General features: G+C 41.4%; 1 protein-coding gene across 3 annotated transcripts in view; it reads left to right on the forward strand.

Moving 5' to 3' along the window:
- spop (speckle type BTB/POZ protein) overlaps nt 1–18,400 on the forward strand; it is a 60,717-nt gene extending 42,317 nt beyond the window's left edge. For 2 of the 3 annotated variants that reach the window (XM_084570691.1, XM_084570692.1), the window contains 5 exons: nt 4,827–5,004; nt 8,556–8,611; nt 13,084–13,206; nt 14,612–14,754; nt 17,249–18,400. In XM_084570691.1, the coding sequence (XP_084426817.1) occupies nt 4,827–5,004; nt 8,556–8,611; nt 13,084–13,206; nt 14,612–14,754; nt 17,249–17,393 (645 nt within the window). In that variant the 3' untranslated portion in view covers nt 17,394–18,400. Of the gene's footprint in view, nt 1–4,826; nt 5,005–8,555; nt 8,612–13,083; nt 13,207–14,611; nt 15,626–17,248 lie in introns of those variants that run through there. The other variant, XM_084570693.1, reaches the window with a different exon arrangement.
- The last annotated feature ends 2,185 nt before the right edge of the window (nt 18,401–20,585 follow it).

Below are 20,585 nucleotides of genomic sequence, written 5' to 3' on the forward strand. Positions count from 1 at the left end.
AAACGAGGTCAATAATACAACCTCCCTCCCATGTGGTTTGATGAGGTGAGTATGTGAGTGAAGGTCTCTCCTTGTGTCTGTTTGCGTCCATGAACTCGTGTTTGCAAACGCAAAAGTGAACGGAGTAAAATGAGACTAAGGTAACAGAACAGAACAGGTGTTCCAAAACTTAATGAATTTCATCTGATTTGATTTTTTATTTCTTTTTCAGACTATTTCACGCACGGAAAAACACTGTAAATCCATAAACAAACGCATAAACAAGCAGAAAAAGATTGATGCATTATGAATAAATCATCTGGCTACTGAAACTCAATATTAACTCTGCGTTGCCTGGAGGGTTGAGAGGGAGCTTACGACAGATTCATCTTGATGTCTGAGGAACTAACTGGGAGGCAAGTGCTTTAGTAAGTACTTATCCTGGGAACTTAATTACCAAAACAAATGATGATTGTGGTGATACTGCGGCAATGATTCTTCATTACAGTTATTCTTTACCCAGGGTCGTCTACAGAATGTGTTGCCGTTGTTGTCATCATCATCATTATCATCGTCAAAACCACTGGGTAATAAATTAAAGTCATTCAGTCGGTTGGTTGGTTAGTTCACCGCTCTCATATCTTCATCTCTGCTGGCTGGATACTCATGAAATGTATCAAGGGTATTTATAACCGCCAAAGGATAATTGTTAATGGCTTTGGTGATCCTCAGAACATTAGCCTAGCACCACCATCTGGTATGTGACTTGACTAGCACATAATGTTACTGGATATCCAAATAAATAATGGTTGACATTTCAAACAGCCTCATAGTGTTTCCTTTAGTGCCATCACCAGGAGAAACTTTCAGTTTTACCCCCATTACCTGCACCAACAATGGTGCTGAAGTTGCAATGGTGACTGTATTACGACAACAAGTTCTCCACTAAAAAAAAAAAAAAAGTGTGTTTTTGGCTACAGTTGAAACAACGTGGTGCACTCTATGCAAAAGGACCCTCTACCTTTATGAATATAAAGTAACACAATGATTCTTAGAAGTGAAACAGCTTTTAGAAACTCAAACAAGTGCCACTGTGTTTATTTCAGCATAATATCCTTAAGGTTGTTGTTTTTCTTGAGAAGTTTCGAGGGGGGGAAGATGCACGGAGGAAGACGGGGAGGTTGACAGTGACTGGAGATGACAGCTAATGGCGTGAAGACTGTCAGGGCAGCGAGTGTGTCTAAATAACCAGGTGCTGCGATTTAGTTTCTGCCTGGTTAAACAGTGGAATAATTGGTCAAGTTAGCCAGTAATTAGACCGGCTCTGCCACGGTGCGTCTGAGAGCCCAGCGACGGCTCCGCCATACTAATTGGGCTATTTATACCGAAACACATTGACCAGGCGCACTGGCTTGCCTCCCAATTCAGCACTTGTTTATTTTTTCTGTGGGTACTCAGGACACAGCACCAGACTTGCCTCTCTCTCTTCCTCCTCCTCTAAAGCCATTTTTCATTCTAACTTGAGCTCGCTGAACTTCTGTCCTCTGCCCTTTGTGTCTTTGTCCGTCCGTCTGTCTCCTCTGTTTTCCCCTCTGTTGTTTTTCTTCATATCCTCCCATTACACAGCAGTAGCTCCCTATCTTCCAGGCTCTCTGTATTGCTAATCAGTGTTTTATGAATACCAGTGCCTGTGTGCGGACCGCCGCTTCCTCGTGTGAATGCGGATGTGTTTGTGAGCATTCCTCTGTGAATGCGTGGAGATGGATGGATGTCAGTCAGTCAGACCTGCATCCGCCTGGAGTGTGATTAATAGAGCCAGCTGTGGAAACCAGACTGTCTCTCACACACACAAGGATACTTTGAATGCGCCTTTCTTCAGAAAAAAAAAAATAAAATCCACTGTCCCTGTCATTTCTGTGCCAGAAATGAGCTGCTACTATGAGAGGCCATCTCCAGATGTAGAGCCCACCAACAGCTCGCTCACACTCCGAGTCCCTTTGTGTGTGTGATGGCGTCTTGCCATTCTGTGGCTAGGTATCTCTGCATCTGCATTCTCTCTGTCTTTTATTATCCCTATATCTTCTCCCCTCTCTCCTTCTTTTCTTACTCTCTTCTTCTGTTTTATTATCTTTCCTCCTGTCTCTGTCTTTCTGTCCCCTTCAGGCTAACCCTCAAACCTCCATCAGGAGCAAACAAGGCTTCTTGACATTCAATTTCCTGCTTGCCACGCACTTCTCTATTGTATGTGCTTCTCCTCCTTTTCTAGCACTCTTTTTGTGCGAATTGAATAGGTGGATGGATGTGGCATTGGACGAATAGGTGGGCAGATTGTTGAATGGGATGGATGAGGAGGGAACATGGCAGTTTATTTTTTTTTCCTACTTTGGGTTTTTGGGTGTCAGCCTCCCTTGCTGAAGCTTTAACAGCAAGGTCACTTTGTGGGGAATTGTGGGGAATTGTGGGGATTTTGCGCTTAACGATTTACTGAAAGCCTTGAGGAAGGTGTCCACAACGGAAACAGAGGAACAATAATTATTGTTTTATTGGTGTCAGGTCTCTCGCTGGTCGTAATTGTCCACAGTGTAATAAACAACCAGGCAAATAGTTTGATAGTGTAATAAAATCTAATGTAATGATGTGCAGGATGATGGAAAAACATCTTTAAATTGATATTACGAGGTCTGAAGTCTGCACTACAACGTATTTCTTCTCATAATTACAAAATGGTTCAATTCTTTATTGTTGTTGCAATATGTCTTCATCAGGATTTGCTTTATTTTAAATTTGTTTAGCTAGAAGACCACATGTTTGATCAGCAACGCATGTACAGTACATAAGAAACATACCAAATCCCAGAAAAGTGTTCTCAAATCAACTGAAAGAAGACTTTCTGGAGGATTTAGGGAAGCGTGCTAATAACTTAGACTTAGATAAAATGTATTGATCCACAAGGGAAACTGCTTGGTCACAGTATTTTAGTTGCACATTAAAAAACACTCTTAAGAACCACAAGTGTACGAAAGATTAAATAAAATAAAATAAATTATAAGTAAAATCTAGTAAAATAAAATAAAAATAGCATAAGCACAAATTTACAGAATTAGCATATGAACAAATGTACAAGAAACAGAGATGGAAGAATATATATTATGTACATAGGAATGATAGTAAGGTGCAATAGTGTCCATTAACATGAATAACACAGAGTTATCTGTTACAGAAAGGTGAGTTGTTGTACAGCTGGACTGAGAATGGTATGAATGAAGTCCTGCAGCGTTCACTGTGGGAGCAGAGCTGGATCAATCTATTGGAGAATGAGCTCCGCTGCCCATCTATTGTCTGGTGTAGTGGATGAGATGGATTGTCCATGATGGAGAGCAGTTTTTCCAGTGTCCTCCTGTCTCTCACTGAGACAAACGTCTCCAACTCACTGCCAATACCATGAACAGCCTTTCGGATCAATTTGTCGATCCTACTTATGTCCGTTTTGCTGGTGCTGCTCCCCCAACAAACCACAGCAAAGTATAGGGCGCTTGCAGACAGACAGACTGGGAGAAAATTTCCAGCAACTTGCTGCATACATTGAAAAACCTGGGCTTCATCAGGAAGTAGTCTACTCAGGCCCTTCTTTTACACAGCATCGCTTTTGTCCCAACAGTCCAGTCTGCTGTTCATGTGGACTCCCAGGTACTTATAGTGGTCCACTACTTCCACCTTCAGGCCCTGGATGGTGATGGGCTCAACCAGCCATTTACTGAGCAGATGGCTTGGTGAATCTAAAGTTCAGTAAACCAGCAGCTAGAAATTTTCAACACAACTTTGTGACATTGTTGCAGCAGCTAAAATCTTTGCATAAAATTTCCAATGATGCAAATTTATATTTCTAATGTAAAAGGACATTTTTACAGTGCACCACAATTGTTCGGTTGGTTAAAAATCTGAAAGTTGTTGAATCCATATATCAGCTTGATGAGTGGATTTTTTTTCTATGCGGTGCTCAAAGCTGGGAGAATTTCACAGTAATCCAAGAACACGTTATCATTACACATTGTAAAGGAATAATGGGACCTTTGATTCAGGAGCCTTGATAGCTCAGTGTAATCTTTCATAATTCCAAACTCAACTGATTGTAGCCGTCAAGGACCACTTGATTTTCTTCCGTCGCTGCAACTAGATTTTTACTTTTCCTTATGAAAGAGTTCTATAATGAACCGGCTAACTCTTGACCTTTAACAGTATGTAACAAGGCTACAGCCAACTAACTGATAGTGCCGCAGGCAGGTGAAAAACTAAGTTGGTCAATACATTCTGTCTGAAATCACTTAGTAATTAGTGTGTGTGAATATGTGGGTGTGTGATTGTGCTCATAACCCTGTGTGTGTGTGTGTGTGTGTGTTTGCAGTGAGTCCTGTTGAGAGATAAATGAGTCTGGTTGACATTGTCTGGAACAGGTGGTGTAGTCAGCAGGGAAGACATACAGACAACACACACGCGCGCACACACACACACACACACACACACACACACAATGGCACTCTCAATTTGACTTCAATGCTGGCTTGTTTGAGTGTAGCCAGTCTCCTCCTTAAACAAGGAACAATAGGTTGTCTTTGAATTGCCCCCATATTGAGTGGCTGATGTATTGATTACAGAGCCAGAGAACCCACATTAATCATTCTCAGCATGTTTGATTGACTGATTTATTTATTTTTTAGGAACATTGCATGCTACTTATTTGACTCTATATGAACCAGTGTGTAAAAACAAACAGATCACCCTATCATAACTTGCACAGAGATTAAACTATAATATGCGGCTAATTTGTATATATGTATATGTGTTTTCAGGTGAGTGTAGTGCAGGAGTCTGTGAACATCTCAGGCCAGAACACTACAAACATGGTGAAGGTTCCTGACTGCCGGTTGGCTGAGGAGCTTGGAGATCTGTGGGAAAACTCCAGATTCACGGACTGCTCACTGTGTGTCGCAGGACAGAAATTCCAGGCACACAAAGCCATACTAGCAGGTGAGACTGTCTTTTGTCAGTTCTGCAAAATATGGTGGATACTACGCATATTTAGCACCCAATACAATATAGGCTTTAGCTGTAAAATAAAAAGATACGTATTATGAGTATTAAAATCCACATACTATGGTCTATGGCACACAATAACTGTGCTAATAACTTTAGCTCTAATACACATGGTGGAGTTGTGGAAATTATTCATGGAGGAGTTTGTCATTATTCCAGTTTTCACTGGAGAGTTTTAGTTTCAGTCTAAATGCTGTTTCATAGGCTTTTCCATTGTGACACATAGAAATTCCAGGGGAAATACTTCATCAAATTCTTCATTTTAATGAATAATTTTGCTTGCCACAGGGATGGTTGAATTTGAATACACTGAATATCCATACAAGTTTTGTGCTGTCAACACGCTGAGCACCTGTATGTCCTCAGTGGCTTTAGGAAATCCATATTGATTGAAAATGTAGTTACTTACTCACTTACTCACTTACACAAACAAGCGCAAAGTTGCTTCTGATATTGGCACTTTGATGACAGCCAGCATCAGATAGTGAAAAGTTTGAGGGAACTAGTGAACTGTGATTCTCTGCGGAGACAAGGGGGGGCTGTTCATTATTGGATTTGTTGAAATGTGTGTGTGAGGAGCCATTTTAATTATGTGCTGCTGTGGTTTGGGGTCTTCCCCTCTCTCTCTCTCTCCCTCCCTCTCTCTGCTCCGCTTGGTCAAGATGATGTCCCTCTTCCTCGTTATTCCCCCTCCTGGCCGTTCCCGTGACAACTCTCCCGGCTGTTAATCGCCGTGGAGACGGACAGGGAGGGATCAAACGGAGGAGGGAGTGCAACTCAAATTGGCTTCTCGTTGGCCATGTGATCTTTGTACCACTCAGTCTCTCTGCCCGTCTCTTACCTTGTATTTATTTCCTTGTCTGTATCTCTCTTGCCTTTTCTCAGTATTCCTCCGTTTTCTCCCACTTTCATATTTCCTCATGTTTTTATGCTTTCTCTCTCTTTGTTTTCTTCCTTTGACTGTTTCCCTCTCTCGCCTCTCTCTGTCCCCCTCTTGAGTTTTCTCCTCTGTTATTTGTCTTCCTGTCAGTCTTCACTTCTTCATGTCTTTCTGTTCCCTCAAACTCTGCTCGGTTTCATTTTCTCTCCATGTCTGTGTACATTTCTCTTCCTCCCTCTTTCTGTCTCTGCGCCATTTTTATTTATTTATTTATTTATTTTTCACTATGACCCTCTCCGTCACTCTTACCCCTCTCTGTCTCTCTCACCCACCCTACCCCTTTGTTGCTGCAGTATGAGCTCACCAGTATTCAGCTGCACCAAACAGACTTAGTGTAGGCTTGTCCCCAGAGTCCTACCTGGCCGCTCAGTGCTAAGTTTGGTGTCAGTGCTAACATTTAGGGTATACTGTATCTCTAAGCTGGCTGGCTTCTGGATCAAGTCATTAATGAGTGACAACAAAACACTTCCTCTGACTGCACCTGAGGTTCAAAAGGATTTGCACCAACATCCTCCCTGCGTGCTTTGCTTGGTTGTTTGGCATACTATTTAAGTCCAGGTAACTGCCATCAATCAAGTATACACATTAAGTCCAGTTTCCTTTTGTTTTGTACTTCAAGATATCCTGTTACCCAGATAAACCCTCACAAACAAACAGAACCCTTTTTTTCATCTGTCAGGTAGATTTACATTTAATGAAAACACAATTGGTGAAGTTGTCTTTTACAAATCAGCTGTCTAAAAACTTCGCTTGCCTCCCATGTAAACAAAACAAATTGCCTTTTAAGAGAAGGCTGAGGAAGACTACATGGAGTTTTTTTTTAACATCGTTCACTAATATCTTAAACAAGCTTGACAATTAAAAACTCAGATCTATTCAAGTTTGGAGTTTGACAGCCTGTGTGAGTATTAGCAGATCACCCTGATGCTGACAGGAAAACATGTTGAACTTTTTGTCAGTTTGGACTGACCTTTTCTGGCCACAACATGTCTAGAATACCGGCATGCTGTGCATATATATTTTTTATTTAGTATTTTTAAGTTACTCCCCCAGCAGAAGGCTGACCTTATAACCTCCATATCCCACTGTAAATTTTCACTGAAAGGACCGTGCCCACATTTGACTATTATTATCAGTATTATACTCCTTTGTGGCTTTGGCAGTGTTGATGAATGACACTAAGTTTCCAAATGAGTAATTAAATGGCCAGCTAGCTCTGCGTTAATAAGTCCTTATTAAGCACTTAAATTAATTAGCATACCACTGACTTTGACACATACTTAATAATGTGTTTAAACATTTATTCAATTCTAATCACGGGCTAATAAAGCGTTCATCAGTAAATGATAATAGGAAGTGTTCCTCCCATGGGCACAGAGTCACAGTGAACCGTATCCATAACAGTAGTTGAAATGCGAATCTTAGTAAAAGGCTTAGATATAACCTTTGTAGCGACACATTCTTCCTCCACTGGTAAACATCTGGCCTGTAGTCGAGTTCAGTATGAGCTCTGTCTGTGAGGTTCAGCCTTGCCCTGTGCTGAAACTAACTGCTGTCAGAGCCGGGGCGATAAGAGAGAAAATGCACGGTCTTGTTGCCTCAAGCAGAACGACAGAGACAAGACGCGGTTGTTATTGTAAGCTTGCAGAATTAAATAGCAATGATTTCAGGTAGCAGGAGTGGGACTGATTTTTGTAATTTCAAGTGCTGTGGTTGAATCAGACAGCCAGCAGAGCCTTGTCTGTAATGGAGATTAAACATGACCTACCCAGCCGGGGTCATGTCTGGAATAATAAGAGTGAAAACACAATGTGCTTAGCTTTCGATGTAGTGTTTTGATCACCTCATTTATTTAGTGACATACTGGACAAGTATCTTTGTTTACTCTGAGTATTAACAACATCATTATATAAAATCTGGGTCAAGTTGCACTATAAAAACACCATTGTCATTACTTAAAACAGATTTGCCACAGAATCAGTGTCTCCTTTGAGTTTTGTTTCCACTTTACTCCTCATTTTGGAAGAATAGTCTGAACTGTTTTTGCCTCAGGAGGATTTGTAAATTCTGGTGAATGGCCCTCTAGCAGCAAGGCACGGTGCCGCCTTTGTATATGCAGTAAACGCTAGGTGAAAATCTAATTTGCTCCTGTAAATGTAAAATAAAAATCAGCAGGCCTCAGTGCTTGCATATTGAAAGAGTCTGTGTTGAGTGGTTGCAGGTGACCGTGCTATCAAAACAAGAAGACAGACCCTTATTAAAGCATAATGTATCAAATAAGCTCCAGTCAAGTTAGTCTATCACTGAATACTGGCTAAACACACTGGAGAGGTTGTCATGAGTCTGTCGGCAGGATGGAGCTACAGTTGACTTTTTCCACATGATGTTTCTACTGCTGTCACGACTGTCAATCATCTCCTCGCTCTCCTCCGGCCCTGTGGCAGGCTGTTAACGGATATCAGAGACCTCACCCTGTTTCAGCATTACACAGAATAACAAACCCTCTCTCTCTCTTTTTTTTTTTCTTTTTTTTTCTCTGTCTCAGCCCGTTCGCCGGTGTTCAGTGCCATGTTTGAGCATGAGATGGAAGAAAGTAAGAAGGTGAGTTGGCTGACCCGGTTCCTCAGTGGCAAGTCAAAAGTCTAAATTCCAATCTTTCTTTCTGTTGCATCAGGAAGTGCTCCCCTTTTTTAGACATCCAAGTGTGTGCGCATGTTCCTTCGTCTCTTGTTGACTGCAGCTCTATTATCTGGTGTCGTTAAACCAACAATGTGTGTTTTCTGTCATTTAAACTCATTCTTGAATTTTTTTTTCTGAACACACAGGGTCTTGTATAGGACAATTTCTGTGAAAAAATCTGCAGTCTTTGTTGCTTTCAACACAATCATCTCACTGTTTCCTGAATGCAATTGCAATGGGAGAACAGAATTGACTTGCTTCTACATCTGGCATTTCTGTATTGCAGTTTTCTGTTAGGGTCTGGTCTGACCAGCACTCAAAATGGCCCCGCTTTGCAGCAAACAACTTCTTTCCAATGCAGTGTGGGCAGTAAATCTGCTTAAAATTTTGCATAGATTCCAACTTTGGTAAATGCATTTAGGCAATAAATTAATAGCAAGATGTCTTGATGGTGCTGACCTTTGGGGGAAGAGAGGGACAGAAAGTCTAAAATTACATAGCAGACAGCTATGAGACGGGCATCGTTTTTAGGAAGTACCATACCATTCAGTGATGTAAATATATGTATAATCGGAAGTAAACCAAAAACTACTCAAAAACTCTACTGATACTTTCCATGCAGTGGTTTGAATTTAATAGAGAACTGGTAATAATATGCAAACCATTTAATCATCTGTGTGTGCTTTAGCTCTAGAATTTACATTCTGTTTAGACCAAATATAAGGAGAAACACCTTTATTAGGCTACCTTGTTTCTTGCCCACAGTAAGTTTATTTTCTCATAAATATGCTGATTTTAGGTTATTGAATTTCTAACTTCAGTGTCAAGTGCTGTATCATTTAAATGGGTTCACGGTAACTTAAATTAAGTTCTCAGAAATCTGTGTTTAAAACCTGTATGTGTTCATTTTGATCTGCAATGAAGTAGTTGCTGTTGTGGATATGGATGTATTAAGTAGAAGTTTATCCTTATGGCTGATACATGCAGTGTTTACATCATTACTTTCCTTTATGTTTCCTCGTCATGTTTGTGTTTTGGGGACGCTTTATCGATGACATCCTCTTTGTTTGGTCTGGGAATGAGGAAGAACTTTTGCAGTTTCATGAGTACATTAATACAACTAACCCAAACATAAAACTGTCAATTGAACATTCAAAAACATCTATTAACTTCTTGGACTTGACTATTTCCATAGATGACAATAATCTCTTGCACGCAACAATATATAGAAAAAACACAGATAGAAACACTTTATTGAGGGCTGACAGTTTCCATCCAAGGAGTCTGAAAGACAACATTCCTTTTGGACAATTTCAGCGTCTTAGACGCATCTGCAACAATGACTCTGATTTCGAAATGCAGGCTCAAGATATGAAATTAAGGTTCAGGGCTAGGGGCTACTCACCAATGATAATAGAAAAGGCAATAATAAAAGCACGCTCTACAACACGCTCTGACCTACTAAAGAAGAAAAAGAGGAGGAAAGACATGGCTAAAAACAACTCCAGACCTGTCTTTGTTACCCAATATAGTAGTAATGCCTCTGAAATGAAACAAATAATTAAGTCCAATTGGGGGTTAATTCAGAGTGATTCTATTCTGAAAGATGTTTTTCCTGAGCCGCCTATGACTGTGTTCAAGAAGGCACCATCCATAAGGGACAAACTTGTAAGAAGTTACCTTCCAGGTCCTAAACAAAAAACATGGCTAGAAAAAGGGTTGTGGGGGACCTATAGGTGTGGTTCTTGCAGTCATTGTGAGGGTGTCATTCAAAGCAAGACTTTTTGTGATCTGAGAACGCAGAGAGAATTTAAGACCAATGGTTTTATTAACTGCAACTCTGAATATGTGGTCTACCGCCTACAATGCCCATGTGGGTGTTTCTATGTGGGCAGAACTAAAAGAAAATTAAAAGAGCGGTTTTATGAACACAAATACGCAATCCGAGTCAACAACGAAGATTACCCTATGGCCAAACACTATAAAGTAACACACCATAGTGACCCATTATCTTTGGGAATTCAGGGCATTGAAATTATTAAAAAATCAATACGTGGAGGTGACATTTTAAAACAGTTATTGCAACGTGAAACCTTTTGGATATGGAGTTTTAAAGCAATGGACTATCCAGGACTAAATGAGGAGATAGATTATAGACCTTTCCTGTGATTTTGTAACGCTGTTTTTTTCCTGTGACTACTCACTTTTTATATGTAAATGTTTATGTATTGTATATGTATATGTGTATGCATGTGTGTGCATGAATGTGCATGCATGTGTATGCATGAATATATGCATGCTATCTGTTGCCTGTGTCTCTGTTTATTATTGTGATTAACAGCTTTAGTGCTGAGAACCATGTGAGAGGCGTGTTCTAGCAATATATGCATCAATGTATATGCATGCTATCTGTTGCCTGTGTTTCTGTTTATTATTGTGACCAACAGCTTTAATGCTGAGAACCGTGTGAGAGGTGTGTCCTAGAAATTACCTGCAGACCTTCAACACTGATTGTCAGCACCTGTGTGTCCGCTTCTACCTGTGTGTCTTTGCCCTTATAAGATCAGTCTTCATCTGCTTCACTATGCCCTGAAGAAGGCCCCATGCCGCTACGCGTGGGCATTTTAAAGTTGTCCAGTTAGGACATGTCATTTTTGTAATAAAGACATTTTAATTAAGGAGTGCCTCGGCTTAAGAGAATTCCTTCTCTACACTGCCTCTTAGATGTTCTACCTTGGACCGAAGAGCACCCAAATCAAACTCAAAAGGAACTGAGCACACCATTCATCTTGAATCTGACCTGTATGTGTTCATTTTGATCTGCAATGAAGTATGCAATGCAGTGTTTACATCATTACTTTCCTTTATGTTTCCTCGTCATGTTTGTGTGTGTTCTCATGTTATAAGGACGTAAATCTGTTTATACAGTCACACAACGGGAACCCGCCTCCCTTTTTTGTACAAAAAACAAATCCCCATAATGTAAATCACTAACTCATGAAGTGAATACTTGGTTTAATGTTATGTTCAACCTTAGGTCAGGGTTAGGGTTAAGATAAGCCTCCAGGATATGACTGTAAATCAATGTAATGTCCTCTGAAGTGGCGGAAACAAAAAATGTGTATGCCTGTGCACGAGTTGTGCTTGTCCCCGTGCCACCGTTGGTAGTGTTCATCTGATAGGAGGCGGTGAGATTGAACCGTGGTGATTTAGCCGTCGTGTCAGCGGAATATTGATGCCTGCGCAGCTCAAATGGGGAAATTATAAAGCACAGAGCTAGGAAATGCATCTTAATTGCTGTTTAAGTGGGCGTCTTCATCAGAAAGAGAGAGAGATGGTGGGCCACGTCCCCATACGATTCAGAGAAAACAGATAGATGGGTTAACACTCCTCTGCAGCACTCTATAGAGGAGAGACAAATGAGCTCATAAAGAAACTCTCTAATAGAGGATTGCTCCGTGAATAGACGGCAGCCTCAGACACTGTAACTACTGGACTGTTGTCTGTTTATGAGACACTGTTAAAAGCTGCTTGGCATAATGAAAGGAATCCAGTATGGCTGTTCAGCGGAGATTTTTAATTTCCTTCAACACTTTGGCACACTTTTCCTATCAAAACCAAATGCACAAACAGTAACAAAGCATGGGTTCTGAACTTAATATCTATCCAACTGATAGAGGGTTCATGTGATATATTTTACCTGTTCAAGCTCTGTGCATGTTATCTGTATTCTTGCAAAAGTGAACCACAACAGACCATGTGCAGAAAGCTCCGAGCAGGTGCTTTTGGACACAGCCTCAATTATTTATTTTTTTTCAGTGTGATTATCTTGCTGTTGAGTGGTCAGAGTTGACACAAACACACTAAGCTGTTGGTACACCCGCTCTGACCCTGCTAAAACGCCGCTGGTCACCGTAGTGACGATAAAGCATGGTTATAATTGGTTTATTGCTTTGTTCTTCCTCTCAGTGCGGAGTGAAAGGTTCAGGTTACTGTCATGGTGCCAGAGAGCGATAAAACCCATTTTTGCAGGCTGCAGGCAGCATTAAGGAATGACTGCCTAGGATTAATTTTCAAGAATCAGCTCAAAAGAATAAAATAAGCATACTAGAATGTTTTGCTTAGATGTGTTCAGATTGTCCAGAAGGCTCTTTAGGTGTTTTTAAAATTATGATTATTATTATTATTATCTGGTTCTTGGAACTTGCTATGTATGACTACATGGCTGACTGTCCCTGTGTGTGTGCTAAACAAGGTGAGTAAGTTTAATTCAAGTATGCACATGCCGTGCATAGTTTAGAAGGATTGTCAAAGCTTTCGTCTTTTCTTCTCTTGCCTTTTATTCTGTTAAACCCTGTGTGTATTCTCCTCTCGTGTCCCCTCCGCCCGTTCAGAACCGTGTGGAGATAAATGACGTGGAGCCAGATGTCTTCAAAGAGATGATGTGCTTCATCTACACAGGCAAGGCCCCCAACCTGGACAAGATGGCTGATGACCTGCTGGCTGCAGCTGACAAGGTACAGAGAATGTGTGTGTGTGTGTGCGTGCACTCCCACCTGTTACTATGAGCATTTACACAAAAGCCAGTAGGTGTGATAATATACCCAAAAATACACCTGACAAGCACCAAATGCTTTTCTACCCCTGAGCACACCACGTACTTGTACAATCACACCCATTTTCATAGTGAAAAATAAAGCTCCTGTCATTCTCTTTGTTCGGGTTTTGCTGCTAATTAAAAGAGCTTCACTGGCATTTCATCCAGCAAACGACTCACAGCAGGTCCATCCTGTTGTGTTTTCACTGAAGTAGCCAGCTACACATGAATAAAGGAAAGATTCTCTCAAAACAACTCTGACACACCCTTTTATGTACAGTATATACTGCATGACACTGTAACTATACTACTCTTTGCTTAACTTGAGAATCCCAGATGTAACACTGTTGACCTGTCAATCATTCCTCTGATTTCTCAATTGACATTTGGACTTTTCATCCAGTGCCACTGCAAGGTCAGATTTTCCATGCTTCCAGTAAAATATCTTTAATCTGCGGGATAGCTTTGCACACAATCCTGTGCAGATATGCATGGTCCATAGACAATATAAGTCAATGACTTTGATAATTCCCTGACCTTTTTGTTGCTTGGATGGATTTCTCTGAACTTTGGTTCAGACATGTCTCCCACAGGATGAATTAGATTCAATCCCAGACTTTTCATCTACAGTAGCACCACTGTAGACCACTGGACGACACTGTCACTTGCTTTACTACGCCAGCCTTATGTGTGCTTTGTGTTTTTGGCATGCTAACCTGCTCAACCGAGATGGTGAATTTGCTCAGTGTCATACCTGCTAAATATCAGCCTTTTAGCATTGTTATTGTGAAAATGTTAGCGTGCCAGTGTTAGCATTTAACTCACTAAGTACAGTGTCAAAGTTAGCGTGACATTAGACTGTCTGTTTGCAGCAATAATGTTGCTGAAGACTTTGAAAAAAATCTGGAACCATTTAATTCCAGCTTTGTTCAACTTCATTCCTTCACTCCTTTTTTGCATAACGAGCGAAAGTTCTTTTAAATCAGCTTCTCTAGGTCATTGTTAGCATATACTGTGAAGCATATGTGAAAACAGGAGAAGGTTATTGTTGTACCTAGCAATTTTATAATCAGACTCAGTGAAAATTATTTTTTACTGCAGTGTAATCCCTACCTCATCACTACTCCCTTCTCTGTCTGCATAACTGCCACTTTTCCTTACCATCGCCATGCTTTCCTCTTATTCAATTTAAGCCTTGTTGCCGCTGCGGTGGAGTAATTTTGTGTTTCTGTATCATTACACAGTGCGGCAACAGTTGTTGGTGGCAGCGCTGTTTAAGTAATTTAGTTTACCTGCTGTTTCTCCTCTCTCTCTGTCATTGGCAGTACGCTCTGGAGAGGCTGAAGGTGATGTGCGAGGACGCGCTGTGCACGGGTCTGTCAGTGGAGAACGCCGCGGAGATCCTAATCCTCGCCGACCTGCACAGTGCCGACCAACTCAAAACGCAGGCTGTGGACTTCATCAACTAGTGAGTCGCAGGCTGAAACACCGAAATTATCCATCTTCTTCTACACTTATGCAAACATTATTTTTTTCACTCGCTCTCACCATCAGGTCAAAGAAAGTCTTTAATTTTCACTAGATGCAATTTTTGTCTCCCAGGGAAATGTACTTCAATCCCCAGATTACACTATTTTGCAGCCATATCATATTGGTCCATTGCGCAATAAACCTCAGCTGCTGATGTTAATCATGTTGCAGGCTGCCTGTTTAGGTAAGATGTGTCCTATTAGCATCAATGACTGCTATTTATGTCCACGGAGAGGTGATTGATCCAGCTGAAACAAAAGGTTTTTCTCTCAGTCACTACCTAAATTGCTCATTACCTTCCCTGTGTTTTCTGAGTCCTCTGTCTCACAGCCAGACACATTTTCCATCCCTTTGTTCATTCCTCTGTCCTCTCTTTTCTCCCTCTCCTGGCCTTGTTCCTGCCTTGGCTCCATTTCCTTCCCTCTTACACGCACTCCCCTTTCTCCCTCTTCTACATGTTCTGTGCTTAAGAGCTCATGTGTGCCTAAAGGTGTTCAGTAATGCAGAGTTCTGCCCCTAATCCCAGTCATTAATTGTGGTTATGGGCATTATGACAGTTTAATTTGCAACAGCGTTGTTGTGGTTGTGGGAAAATTGGCCACAGGGGACTCCTGGCCAGCAAAGCGTTATCAACCCTCCTCCTGCGGACACAATCGACAGCAACACGAGCAGCAAAACAAAAATCAATTTGGAGGACGAATATCGAAAACAGACGACACAGAGGAACCAATAATCCTACCCCCAGTAGCACCGCAACCTCTTTCTAGACCAGTCTTTACAAGCAGCTTACAGTCTTTTAGGCGACACAATAGGAGTCCTCTTTATCCCACCTCTGTCTCATTTATTCCTCCTCCACGGGGATGTGGCAGAGCAAAGCCACCCAAACCCCCTTTATCCACTTTGTTTATGAAAAGAGCTTACCCACTTTTTAAATTAACCAGAATCTTTAGGCCTAAGTAAATTTCTTAAAAATAAATCAAAGTAGGAAGTGTAAACGCATTACGAGTAATATGAAAATATTAAGTTTTAAGGCCATCAGAGTACTTCTTGGGAAGTAGTTTATTTTATTGATAAACGTGGTGTTTTGCGGTAGGATTTCCGCTGACTGAAGGTCATAGTTTAATTTACCTTAACATCACTGCTCTACTTCCTCAGTCAGTCTAGTCCTGTCCCTTTCTGTGGACTTTGATTGCTCTCCATCACCTCCCTGTTTATTTATTTGCCTCTGCAGCTGTCTTATTCTCTTCTCCATCGGTCTATACCCCCTCCTGCACCTCCTGCTGTGGCTTCTGTCCTTGTGCCCTTTCGCTGGCCTGTTGCCTCAGCTTCAGCATACTGGCCATTACTGTGAGCAGGGGTTCGCTTCCTCCAGGGAATAGGGTCAAAGGTTGGCTGGGGGTCTGGAGCTGCTGTGTGGACAGCATATGACCACACGCGCCCACACCCACACACACACACACATAGACGCACTGCAGTGCCAAGAGTAGACATGCCAAGACATAAACACTTGTGAAGATGCACACACGCTGTTTATTTACACACAATAAAACATGAAAAATGTCATTAAAGGCCACACAGTGGTGTGCGTGATAGTGCAGCCATGCGCCCTGAGGGTGTCAGGAGGGTTAGGATTGCCACAGGGTCTGCTGGTGTAAGCTCACATATGGGAGAGATGGTGACAACAAATTAACTCATCACTGCTTAATCACAAGACCAGTCTACACACAGACACTGAAAATAAAAGGAGATTAAAATCGATTATAAAAATATTCAACTTTCGAATGTAAAGAGCAAATCTATGTTGAAAGCATTATTTGCAATTCATTTAGTTAAAAATAAGAAAAGTCAGGCATCTTTTTTTCTCTTAACACTAACAAATGTGGAAAGAGTTGGCAATTTTTCTTTTTCTTTTTAAACTTATGATTTGCACAATATACAGCCATTTATGTAGGTGATCTAAAGTAGAATAATCCTATGTTCATAAATCATTTTATATAGAATGTGGTCATTGCTCTAAAGAGTTTATTTTTACAGCAATCAAAGAGATTCACTCCATCTGGGAAATTAACATAAAGAAATAAGCTGATTACGTTGCTGATTCATCATGAGTCCACATACTGTATATGAAATGATAACACTATGATTCAGACTTTTTCATCACATGCCCAATGTCTCTATGAGATTTCAATGTTGCCTTTTATTTATGTGATGCTATTTATCTCAACATTTGGGGGTAGATATGTAAAGTAAATGACATCTCTGCTGTCTGGTATGACAAATCTTTAATGTCTCAGAGCTGCACTCCACTACAGATGGAGTCTTATATTCCCAAATTCTCTCTGTGTACTTTATTTGCTTGTCCACATATTTTCTTCTCTAAATATCCTTTTCTTCTGTTTTGTATTCCTTCCATTTCCTCTCTTTTCTCTCAGTCATGCCGCTGATGTGATGGAGACATCAGGTTGGAAGTCCATGGTGATCTCTCACCCACACCTGGTGGCTGAGGCCTATCATTCTCTGGCCTCAGCACAGTGCCCCTTCCTGGGTCCCCCAAGAAAACGGCTCAAACAGTCCTAGTGATTTGGAGGGACTCTCCTGTCCCAACCCTGCTGTGTCCTTCTGTATCAGTGACCTCACTGCTCCTCCCCTACAGTCCTCCTTTTGCTCCCGTAGCATCCAGAGACTGTGCCCAACACTGACACTCAGGGCTTGGGTAGATATAGTAAGGGGAGCTACCTGGCTGGGCAGAACAATGGATGACAGGACTCATGCCATGGAGGAGGAACCAGACATTTCTGTAGGTTTGGATTCTCTTAACTTTACAAGATCTGAACCTGGGTATTTATGGATTGCAAGCCCAAAGCCTTGCACATTCCATATCCTCTGTTTATGATATTGGAAGCCTGGAACTTTATTCTGCAAGTCATTCACATAAAGAACTGATCTTCTGGCTTCAAAGCAAAAAGTCAATGCTAAGTCACTGAAAATGCCATTTGGAGGCATATTGACTTCTACAGTGTTTAAAGCCCAAACTGTTCTTGTGAAAGGACAAGAGATGAGGATCAACCAACCAGGAAGGAAACCATTGTTGATGATTTAAATAGTGTTGGTACAATGTATCATTTTTCAAGGGCAAAAACATTTCTGTTGTTGGGAAGGTTTGAATCTGAACGTGTTTTTATGTTCACTGTGTCTTAAGCCAGGGGGAAACTGTATGGATTTAGGCCAATTGTAGCCCGAAACTATTTGTCCATGGTTCATTTCAGAGTTGGGATGAATTTCTGCCAGATCCACGTGACATGCATTTTGATGGGCGGTAACAATATTCGTATAATCAAATGATCGATCAACAGTGTTAGCACAAAGTAGTAAAATTATGAAACAGCAGTGTCTGCCTTCCTTCAGGAAATAAAACTTTACACCCTCACCTTTAGTGTATTCTCTGACTGAAGCAATGTGTTTCCCTCGAAACCTTTAAAATACATATGTGTGTCTGCATTCCTTTGGTAGTATGAAATACATCCCGAGTCACACTCAACAGGGGTGCTCCTGCTTCAGCAGAGTTTTGCCTTCTTCATTCAGAAAAAGACACACGGCTGTTGTGCATATGGAAACTTCCAGGTTTGGAGTTATAATCTGAGTTTTGTGCAGCTTTAACGTGTAACTTAACGTGTGGCATACACACATGAAACAACTGTTCTCTGTTCTGGAGCTATGGTAGAAATCCATTAGAGACGGCAGCTGTTAAAATATTCTGCTGCGCCCCAAATGATGTCGGGTTTATTTGCAAACAAACTGAGATCGGATCTGGAGACGCATTTGGAGACACATGTTAATTCCAGATCTGAACACACGCACCTAAAGCTGGCCACTTGGCCACATCGGAAAGCCCAGATTGGATCGAAATGCAAGGTCTGAACAGGCCCATTATGCAGTTTGGCCACATCCACCAGTTACCAACTCATTAATGCACAGCTTCTTGCAGCTTGGAGCCAAATCACTGTGTCTGAGTAATACAATTCAGTTTGGAGCTTAATCCTCTTGTGTTAAAAGTTCAATCCCCTGTGCACATGCTGTCGACCTTGTCTGATCACAGGGGCTCATATCCAGCTGTGTAGTATGTAGACTCAGCTCTCACTTATGGTCGCAGGCCTGTTTGACTTGGTCTCTGTAGCCTTCCTTAGGAAACGGATAGGTTGTAATCACTTCAGAGAGAGTTGGACCTTTCTCCTGGACAGTATTTTAACAAGGATTTCTCTGTGTTGACCAAAGCTGAGGCCCGGCGGGCTTTAAGGAAGCTCATCCCTGAGCCCTGCAAATCAGTTCTCATCAAACAGCCAGCCCTGGCTACCAATCTTTGGGGATATTGTCCTGGCGCTCATCAAACACAAAGAAGGCCATTATTTGTGATACAGATAGTCTATTTCACAACAGAGCACATGTTAGTAGTGCTGATGACTCAGTTCTATTTTTTTACATTTGTTCACCACTTGTGTGTTAGCAGTGTAATTGACAGTTGAGCCCTTTGTTATTTTTGGATCATTTTATGCTTTTATGAGAGTACAGACTTGACAGGAAATGAGGGAAGAGAGAGACCTGAACAACCAGCTGGACGTGAACCTGGATATTAACGTTTATTACTAAAAAAAGTAATTACACTCTATTAGGGACTAGCCAAACGTTTTAGCAAAATGTATTGCATATAATCTGTCTTAACCCACATTTAAAAAGTAGACCTGGGCAACTGATGTGAACATGGATTGTGGCCACCAAAAATTGGTGATATAATAAGATAGGTAGCGATTGTGTGTTCCTGGTCTTTTAATGTTTCAGTGAGTCACTGATAATCCTTGAGTGCTGAATGAGCCAATGAACAGTCTACTGTATGTCCAAATGAACACAAAGTAATTTAGACAACTTTATGATCAAGCTGCATTGCTCAGTCCTCCGAGACTCCTTCTCCTGTTTGTCTGCCTGTTGTATTTTATTGTTGTGTGCCGTGTGTGTGATTTAATGAGCTGCCAGATGGTACAAAGGCAGTTGTCCATTTTGATGGACAGTGCAGTTGTATTGTTTAGTGCTGTCTAACATATCATCACGTCATAGAGACTCAATCTTTATGAAATATCGTTGTTGTTGTTGATATGTACATGACAAGTCTACCTCCTCGCAATGATCTCTTCCAGACAGAGGCCTTAGTCGTTGTGCCTGTCCCAGGTTGCATCATACACTGACGTCAGGGCCATCTTTGCACATCCTGTCTGGTCATGGCCGCAGACAGAAGAACAAGGCAGGTGTCTACCACAGCAGAGCATCTGTTCTTTGCTTCGGACTGGCCTTTTCTAACCACTGGAAGGATTTCTTTGTATCTACCAGTGCTTTGTCTTCCTCAATATTTTCTCTTTCTCTTCATCCCCTCTGATATCTGCCCCAGATACGTACAGGAGTGAGATGCATGTATATTGGACTATAGAATCAAGCTGAAGGCCAACAGGGAGAAATGGATTTACACCTTATAATTCCCATAAACCCTCAATATTTCTGAGTTAGGAATTTTGCTGTAAAGGTCAAGGTGTGTGTGTGCATGTGTGTCGGATTGATAGAGTGTGTTAACATGGCAGGCATATGGTTCTCTGAGTGGGCATGCGTGTCAGCACTCCTCTTTTTTGGGAATGTCCCTGACATGGGAAGAGGCTTTGTTAACCGGAGCCGGCCTGTCAGTGTGACCTTCTTCATGTGAGCTGCAGTTTTGAAGCATCAGGGTGTGAT

Source organism: Chelon labrosus (assembly GCF_963514085.1).
Source record: "Chelon labrosus genome assembly, chromosome: 21".
Lineage (NCBI taxonomy): Eukaryota > Metazoa > Chordata > Actinopteri > Mugiliformes > Mugilidae > Chelon > Chelon labrosus.